The sequence below is a fragment of the Melanostigma gelatinosum genome (genome assembly GCF_949748355.1).
Source record: "Melanostigma gelatinosum genome assembly, chromosome: 16".
Classification (NCBI taxonomy): Eukaryota; Metazoa; Chordata; class Actinopteri; order Perciformes; family Zoarcidae; genus Melanostigma; species Melanostigma gelatinosum.
In genome coordinates, this window is record NC_136649.1 from 8,572,021 (window position 1) to 8,581,654 (window position 9,634).

General features: G+C 42.7%; 1 protein-coding gene across 1 annotated transcript; it reads right to left on the reverse strand.

Annotated features, from left to right (window-relative positions):
* Positions 1 to 552: 552 nt before the first annotated feature.
* bsdc1 (BSD domain containing 1) lies at positions 553 to 7,463 on the reverse strand. Its single transcript, XM_079285942.1, has 11 exons — positions 7,443 to 7,463; positions 6,777 to 6,831; positions 4,981 to 5,097; positions 4,717 to 4,884; positions 4,357 to 4,411; positions 3,897 to 4,012; positions 3,659 to 3,727; positions 3,260 to 3,344; positions 2,683 to 3,159; positions 2,406 to 2,509; positions 553 to 2,145 (listed from the first exon to the last, which is right to left on the reverse strand). The coding sequence occupies exons 1-11, from the start codon at positions 7,451 to 7,453 to the stop codon at positions 2,116 to 2,118; spliced, it is 1,287 nt and encodes a 428-aa protein (XP_079142068.1). The 5' UTR covers positions 7,454 to 7,463; the 3' UTR covers positions 553 to 2,115.
* Positions 7,464 to 9,634: the final 2,171 nt, after the last annotated feature.

The window sequence follows — 9,634 nt, forward strand, 5'->3', positions numbered from 1 at the left end:
GAATAGTAAACTATCCCTCAGTGGATGGGCCGCTATACAACCTGATGCAGGGTGATGCACAGGGGAAATAGTTTTGCAGTGAAAGCGTTACAATGACTTACACCCAACGCACTCAAAGTGCAAAAGAACACAGAGGGACAAAATTCTAAAATTAATAATTCTGTAATTTAAATTATTTGTATTAGTGAAAGTAAAGTCATCTCCACCACACAGAGAGAGCTATATAATTCATGATGGGGGTCACAGATAGCAATAAAACTCCTCTGTAGCATCACCTTAGGGTAAATAAACCGAGCTGTGAGGAACCTTCACTTTATTGTGAAATCCCTTTTTGAGTGTGATAGAGCTGCTCTTTCTATGCAATAGTTCAGCGGTTAGTTGGTGTTATCAGCAAATAGTTTTGGTACGAGTGGAGATTTCCTGTAATTGAAGATCCTCAGCACCACTAATTGTGTTTCCGTAGCCCAGTCTGAGTTAAACAGAGCCATCTGGTTTTTCCTTCTTTAGCAGCAATAAGGCCACAAACACAACAATGCACGACACTACGCCCACTAGCCATGAATCCTTTAATGACAATGATCATTTGAAAAAATATAGTGAAATACTCAACTTGAAAAAAAGAAAGAAAGACCTTGAAAGCGGATTTGAAAACAGATGAGCGCAGAACAGCTGTGGGGAGTCCAACGAGTGACTCAGAAGGAAACGCACAGCCGAGAATCATAGACATGCAACACAAGAACCTGAAGAACAGCCAATGTCTTTACCAGAAAACATACAACTCAACAGCAACCATCCGCACAATGTTCTGCATGGTGTTGCAGAGACATGCAATCCGAAGCACATTATACAATAATTAAGCGTGTATTTTAGTATAAATATTACATCTGTGGGATTATTTGTGTCTCGCCTTGTTACAGATGATGGAGAGGGAAATGCAGAGAAGCATGGAGCGCGCTCTCGCCGCTCCTCGGCCTACTGGAACCGCCTGCTGAGCCACTTTCTTCCAAAACACGGTGCCGACAGAGCAACTTTCAAACTGCGCAGATTTGTCGCATTTTCCTAAATCACATGCTGTCCATCCACGTCAAGCCAAAGAATCCGGCACCGCGACACCGGAAGTGCTTTGAATTCTCCTCGTTTAGTGCACGTACGCCCTCTTTCTCGCTTTACCAAGTCAGAACTAATGAATTCCCACAACCCAAATAAGACAAACAACTCATTGGAAAAGTGACACCGCAGTTACAGCCTGGAACAAGCTCATATATTCAAACGCCTGACATGATATGACAGAGAGAGGGGAGAGAAGCAACAACGACATGTTAGCTGGTTGTGCAACTGACTTGCAACCAAAAAAAAAAAAAAAAAAAGCATTTGGATAACTATCACACTGCGGCGTGTTTTACAAGGCCATACATCTAGAGTTGGGAGTGAATACAAAATGAAAAGTGCTCTGTGAATGAAGGCCAAAATATACATATATATTTGTTTTTTTCATTTTGAAGATTCTCTTGCATAATAAAGATGAGAAAGAAAGAGCAGGGGCACAGGTAGAATTAAATCAATCGATCATCATCGTTCAAAAACAAAAAAAATCATTTGGGAAGTCCTCCATCTCAGGAAGATGACAAGCAGCGTTATAGTTTCTGGCTATTCTGCAGCTCGCCGTTACGTCGTCGCCCAACTAGCAATGCACTCGCGACATACGTTATAATGGCATAAAGAATAAGGGGAACCAGCTCCTCCCCCGCTGCAGTGATACCTTTCACATTCTGACTTGTCACTGCGTGTCCTTAAGCTTTAAAAATAAAAAAAGGTAGTGACAAGTGTCGTATGCGCTCTAAGTCAGAAGTTACTCCAAGAAATAGCAAAGAGCCGTTACCTTCGCTAGAGGCCTATCTGCGCTAAACTGACAGAGCAGGTTGATTCTTATTGCCGTGGTCTTCCAGTTGCTCTTTTCAACAGGTTCGCCAATATGGTCCAAACCCGCCGGAAAATCCCCTACTGACGATCATGACATGGTGACAGTGTGGACAAAGAGTTTAAAACACGTTAAGCATGGCCCGTCTGCCGAGAACTAGCTTTAATGGCGGAACAGAGTTCGTGTTGCGGTGGCTCTCATTCCCAGTTCTCCCAGTCTTCGTCCATCTGGTAAGAAAAATAAAAGATTTGGGTTAGGGTTAGTAAAACGTTCTCAATTATTCATATATTAAAGTGGAAACCCTGCTTATAGTGATCGCGTTTACAGTGATCAACCACTTATATGGACAGATCGTTGCTAAACAAATGCTGTTTGAACTATTTGCTGATAGTAATCAAGTGGTCTGCTTACAGTGTTCATTCAAGTTACAAGTCAAGGCACGATGAGCGGTTTCCACTGTAACGGTAGTAAATGTGACGGCACTAACCTCTCCAGAAGCTTCTATTTTAGAGAGTGCCATTTGGACTTCTTCTTCCGTCATGTCCAGGTCAAAGTCTTTCTCCCAGTCCTCACTCACATCGGTGCTGGACCCTGGAGGAGACGGAAGGACACATTTGGAACTCTGTGTGAACTCGACTCTAAGCCTGTTTAGTGGCAACCTCACAACCGTTCACTGAACTTAATCCCGTCTGGATTCATGCTTCCTCACTGGAACAGTAGGACTCTCACTGCAAACTGTACAAAACACCCTCAAGTCATCTCACCTTTCTTGCCATTGTTAGAGGGCGTAGACTTCCCGCTGTCGGAGTTGAGCTCGAACACTCTCAGGTCCTGCGGCCCCTCCTCCTTCGCCGCTTCTGGTTTAAAGGTAGGGGGGGCAGAAGGCCGCACTGACACCCCGTCAACAGTGACCTCTGGCTGGGTTACAGCTTTCACCTGCGCCCCGAGAGGCGAGTCACTCTTTCGGGGCCTCTGCTCCTCTCGCGTCTTGTCCGCGGCGTCTTCCAAGCTGGCTTCTGTCAGTTTCTCGGCGAGCTCCGCGGCGACGGGCTCCCGCCGCGCCGACACCTGCGTCGGCAGGCTGCCGCTGTCGCTGCTGACTGAGAGGGCGGAGTCGCGCTCTTCGGCGGGAGACAGGACGGGGCTCAGTAGAGCCGTTCCTAAGGGGGCGGTCGGGTCGGCGGGAAGCCGGGTTGAGCCGCCGAGTCGACATGACGACGTAGCAGCGCCGAGGAAATCATCTGACAGGAACAGCATGAACACCAGAGAGGCAGTGTGAGTGACAGGTTTTTAAAAAAGTGAATCTGACTATTTAACATGTTAAAACTGAAGACAGCATACCTTCCTCCTCCTCCTCCCAGCCAAGGGTCTCCGTGTGTGTCGTCTGTTCTGCCCTCTGCTTCAGTGCCACTCTCCGTGCCTCCTCCTAGAAAACACAATCAGAGGGACATTTTTATGTTTGTTCTTAAATTCTGTGCCACCTCTATGTTGTCGACTACAAGAAGATAAGTTAATTCTCCTTGTTAACACCTTGTTGTGGTGGTAGACTGCTAGATTGCGGATACAAATGTATTGCAATACTGATTGCCCAGGCACAGAGGGCATGTGGAGACACCGGCAGTGACTCAGGACCTGCAGCATGTTTCAGCCAGCAGGTGGTGCCCAAGACAATCATTTTAAGCTGATGGAAAAAGACACTTTCTGCAGTTCAGAACGCACCACACAAAATAGCACAATTACCTGGTCCAACTGGAAGACTCGGTAGAAATACCTCTGCCAGAATTCTGAATGTGATACAGCTGCCGGCACCTGTGAATAAAACAAAATCTGGTTTACTGCACCGCCAATTCCTGATGACATCTCGTTCTTTTTGCGTTTGACAGCACTCACTGTAGGTCACGTCGGACAAAAGACGGAAGGTAATGCAGTGGTTCCAGAGTCTGTGCGCCTTAATAATAAGTGATGAGAGAATTCGTACCATTTTGGTGTAAAGGGATCGTATAGAGGGAGTGTTGACCAAAAGCTCTGAGACTTCTCCCTTCTTGTCTTCCAAACTGAATCTGGACAGCCAGTTGTCAAACTGCTCCGGGGGACCTGGACAAAAAGAACTTCTCATCAAAATACATTCAAGAGGTACTAAAGGCTAAATATTATTATGTTATCTATCTTACAGCTAGCCCACCTTGCAATCATCACATTATGAATGAAATTGTGAGTCACCACACAAATCTAGCAAACTAATGATGGTGAAAATAAAGTGTGTACATATGTGTGTCACAGCAGCAAAATCAAGTACAAAATCAGATGCATAGTACAGAGAGTAAGTCCTCTCATAGAAACACAACAAAATTAAAGAATAGCTTCCTTTAAACACAATATAACTAAGCACCAGTCTGACATGCTGGTGGTCTTGTCTACTCCACTGTGTGCTGTCTTACCATCAGGCTCATTGCAGTATGTAGCAGGGTCAGCTTGCAAACTGTAGAGACGGGCCTGCAGGACAAACAAATGCTTAGTCGTGGTTGTTTCGTCTCAACATGCACATCGTGTGCTCATTTTCACAGTCCTGCAGCCTCTTATGACAAAACATAAGACAACTAAATCTGTCTTGAATCAACACTTTGTTCAAGGAGATTAACCACGTTTTCCATTTGGTTATTTACAGGAGCCCCCTGCATAGCGATCTAGTTGGCTCTGCTGTTCATCATTCAGAAACTCCATGTTTGTGACACAGTGAACTTATTAACAGATGACTCTCAAGTCTATTTTTAAGCTAAAAAAAGGACAAGTAGACCCACCTTACAACTGTCGTAGATTTCTGTCGTTCCTGACGCCGTTGCCACCAATGTGATTACATCACAGTCGATGGTTTTATCGGGCGGTGGAGCAAGCGTGTCTGTTATCACCCCTAAGAAACTAGAGAGGCTCCTCTTCACCTTTTCTGAGGTCTCAGAGGAGCCTTCCACCTGGAAAGCAGCATAAATACGGTATTTAGCGTCGAAAAACCTCATTCACACAGGAGACATGCATATGTCTACAACAAGGTGAAGGCTGCAACTTACCGCAAGCTTATTCCGGACAGCCGTGGCCGTAGCCACAATCGAGCAGGTTGTGTCATGTTGCACCACAGTGGAGAACTCCGTCAGGTCTCTCTTGATGAATTCTAAGGCCTCAGTCGACTGCAGAAGAGAGTAAAATGATCAACTTTATCATATCGATTAACAAATACTTATGTGTATGTACATGAAAACATAACATTCAAATAACAAAGAGTTCAACGCCGCTCAGCGTCGGAAATACACGAGGGCAAAGGGCAAAAATGCCCCGAAGAAATATCATTTTGCCCCCGATATCACTAGGAGAGGGGCAAACAATGCCCCCGAACTTTCTAAACAAATAAAGAAATGGAGCGCTTCTTAATCTGACCTGTGACTCCGAGATTGCGGTCAACTCAGCAGACACTTACATGTTAGTGCACCTATATGCTGAAATCCACAGTAAATTCATTCAAACGGCGCAGATCGGGACTTTGAAAGTTAACGGAAAGATTAACGTGAGACAACATCCGTTTTTTTCAGACGAAACATCCGGTTTTCAGAATAAGATGCCAACAAAGTATAAATATTGCATAATGGAAATTAGATTAAATGAATTATATTCACATTAAGTATAAAACATGCTACCTGCATCTCGTGAGTTAAAGGGAAAATACACCTAAAGTGTCTTTATTCTTTGATTTGAGGGTTGCTGGAAATGAATAATACCTGACTGACAGTCAATGAAGATATTTTACTGAGCAAAAACTCTGAACTGAATTTGTACCTTCAAATGGCACATTTGTTTTTAATTTTTAAGGTGCTATAACAGTTTTTCTCAAAGATTCCACACAATGACTGATTTATAAGTTCAGGATAAAAATGGGTAAAATCACAATATTTGAGGTGCTACAAAAATATCTTTCTCAATAATTCCATACAATGACTGATGTATATGTAATCAAGGCATCGTTGACTTCATAATTGTTAATAGTTGTTTTAAAAAATGTAATAACAACAATAAATAACCACAAAGAAATAATAATAAAATTGAACATGATTGTCTGATTTATGTTTGTTTTTTGTTTAAAAAAATCTAAGAAAACACTTTGAATCTGTAGACTACTGCCTAATAGTCTTATTGCCATTTGATGACAATTGCTCATATACTGTAAGCCTAAATAAGTACATTTATTATTTTGAACATGCCCCTGGATTTCAGTCAGTGGGGGCAAACATTGCCCCCAAAAAAATATGTAAATTTCCTACCCTGACACCGCTCATGCCAGGAATACATGGAAAACATACGACATAGATATAGATATAAAAATTTGAAGAGAAGCAGTAAACATTACTGTTCATCAAAGAGGTACGATTAACATCAGGTGTGTCAGCAGAACAACAACCTTGAGGCTCCGTGAATGAGTCATCCCACATGTTCTAAAATGTCTTACTGGAACATCAAAGCTCAAATCTCAGCTGGAACTCTCTTGATTGTCTGTTTATGCTAACATATAGCTAGCACAGTTTAAATATAGTCTTTAAGCAACCTTAATAAAACGGTGCAACCAGGTTTTATTTACAGTAGGTAAAGTTCAAATCAAAAAATGAATTCAGTAAACCACTGCAGTTTGACTTTGTCATTGATCATGGTGCATCGATATCTAACCTTTCATGACAACTATGTGGCTAATGTGTGTTGTTCACTAAAGACTGTTATCTTGTAGTTACTGTTGAACTATTCCTCAGAGCAACATCAGACAAATGATACAGTAACACGTACTACTTTCAATGCTGTGGATGACTATGTTTACGTTGATTACCTTATCTTTGACGGCCTGGAAGCTCTGCTGAAGCCAGCCTCCCCACCAGCCTTCTCTGTGAACACACAGACGTTCAGTTACCAAAACAGCAGCGAAAACATTTCCATATTAACAACAGCATGATCGTTGTACATTTACCAAATGCTCAAAACGGTTCATCAATAAAGGGACACTTCGCAGTTATTGATAGTTGGCTGCTGCCTTTCTCTAACGTTAATGTTAGCTAGCTATGTCTGGCTAACGTACACAAACATAGCCTGGCAAGCTAAACGAGTTAGCTACTGCCAGCTAGCAGCGCCGTGCAAGGTAATGTGTCGAAGTAAGCCACGAGTGTGATTAATAAGGCTGAACATAAATGCCAGCTGTGAAAACATATGATATATATATGTATATATATATACAGTCCACTCTTTGCTACTGCGTAATTACAGCTGCTCCGCACTGGCTAACAGCTAACCAGGCTATGCTAACGCTAGCCAGGCTATGTTTTGGTAAACAAATGCACTTCCTGAACCGATTCCGTGAGTTGTAAAGCACGAAACAAACCAACGGCACACAATCGTATTCGATACATAACACAATAACGAACACAATGTGTGCACGATGACGGTGCTCTCTGCTATATTATATTTAAAACCCAAAAGTAATTTGCGAGTTCACTCTCACCCTTCAGCCATCTTCAGACGATGACATCATCAGTATTTACTGAACTCTAACCCCGGTTGCATGGCTTTGAAACAAATACACACGTGATGCAATATGACTTCCCTTCTACGAAGCAGAGATAATCATATTCACATATACAGAGATAAATCGAAAGAAATCACCGTTTTAAATTCGTATTTTACAGTTTGTAGCCAGCAAATGTTTTACAGTATTTGCGCTGTCTATGGTGGCTGCAGAGGACCAGATTAGACGGCAACGCCAAAGACTGAGTGGCAAAGGATAATGTAGTTTGGGAAGCACTGTGTGGGCTACATGGACTTAAAATAATAAGGTGACTTTCAGTTGTTCTCTATTGTTTTCATATATTGTTCGAAACAAGAGGTAACCAACCTTTGCATGTGACTTCATGCTGTTAACATGGTCAGAAGTTTTGTACCTCTCTGCATAATAAACCAGAAACATATTTGCTTAGGAACATGATTAATCTGCACTCAGTGTAGGCACTACACTCAGAAAACTTTGCTCCTCTTGTGATAGTTGTGTGTAAAGAACTGTGTGAAAAGTCATCATAGGTTAAGTAAATGCATCTGGAACCACCATCGCCCGGTTGGCAGAAGTGCATCGGAACAAAGGACAACCAGTAGCACAATGCCTCCACGAGGGTGGCTAACAACTTAAGCATAATGCAAGTTGTTTTCTTTTAATCAAACCTCATTTAACCAATAAACTGCATACGAAACCAAAGAAATGAATCCAGACCAAACCTCTCCTTCTCGAGCCATTACTTTGGCTAATACGTGTTCAGCTATTCCAACATGAATCCCCTCAACAACCTCTCTGCTCTCAGTATGTGCATGTGGATGTGCATATTGCATATGCTTGGGTCGACCTCCAGCGTCTGTGCTTTCCCCTCATCAGTATTCTGGTTGAAAAGGGGGCTGTATCCTTTTCCCGAGCACAAGATGAGAAAGAACAGGCAACAAGCCCCTGGAAGTGTGTTCTCCCTTAAGTGAAGTCCACCCTCATCCAGACGCTGCACAATGTGTGCGTATGTCCCTCAATATGTCTCCCCTGTGCAGCCCCTCAATCCTCTTAATTGGGTCTTTCAGTCCTCTAATTAACTCTGTCAATGCAGGTTGTGCTGAGCCAAGTTGGGACAAGTACTCCTCTATTGATCAGTGCCATAAGGGTTCATGCAGTTATGCAAGGTATATGTCAACATATATTGTAAATATAAAGTATACTCAGTGTATATATATATATTCAACATTTTTAATGTAGGTAGATAATTTTGACTTGGTAATTTTAAAAGTAGCTCGCAAGCCGAGAAAGTGTGGGCACCCCTGGTCTGAAGTAATTTGTTATGTAAATGTATTATGTAATCCTGGGAATGTTACGTCCAGCCCTGCATACAAACTTCTAGAGAGTCATGTAAATGAACATCCCTTCACTTACAACTCAAAGTTGAGGAAAGTCATACAAATATTGGATTGCGTCTTTTATGACATGACAGTCAACACAACTTATAATGTGATTTATATGGGGGAAGGCTTAAATTGTTCGTCAAAAATCAACGCGACCGGTGTGAACGCAGCATAACACTAGCCAATCACGGTGGGCGGGCATCATATAAATGCAACGGGGATTCCCTTAGCTCCCCCCTGACGTCAAACAGGCTGATATAAGAATCACTGAATGAAAACATCAAACTTACAACAAGATAACAAAACACATTTGTAACAGTTTGCGGGGCTGCACACTGGTGCGCGGTAGACTACCGTCATAAGTGCTACACAACAGAGGATGTGCCAGGGCTGATGTTGACGACTGCTAGTCAAGCTCTTGAATCCACTCAAGGATGTACTGTAACAAAAACCCCATTAACACTTCACATTTCTTGTGTCTGGTGTCCAGATACAATCGAGATCCCATTATATACACTTTGCATCATATGACGTTACGAAACATGTTACGTACAATCAGGGGGGTCGTTATGCCTATTTTAGGGGGGCTGAAGCCCCAAGGAAGACGGGTCTAATAAGCAGCTTAGCCAATCACTGATTAAAGAAATAAATGAGTGACTTACAATTTAGCCAATCAGCGCCCTAAAAAAGACTTCCGGGAGGGCCATTCTCATCTGGCCCACGGCTGCGAGTGCCCGTGTCTCTCGCCAGGGCTCGTGTCTAGTTCTC

What these genes read in the sequence shown, in the direction of transcription:
- bsdc1 (XM_079285942.1), bottom strand. An exon ending in GATCCCTTTACACCAAAATG is followed by an intron (nt 3,728 to 3,896) that starts GTACGAATTCTC and finishes TTTTATTCACAG; the next exon opens with GTGCCGGCAGCTGTATCACA. An exon ending in GAGTCTTCCAGTTGGACCAG is followed by an intron (nt 3,345 to 3,658) that starts GTAATTGTGCTA and finishes TGTGTTTTCTAG; the next exon opens with GAGGAGGCACGGAGAGTGGC.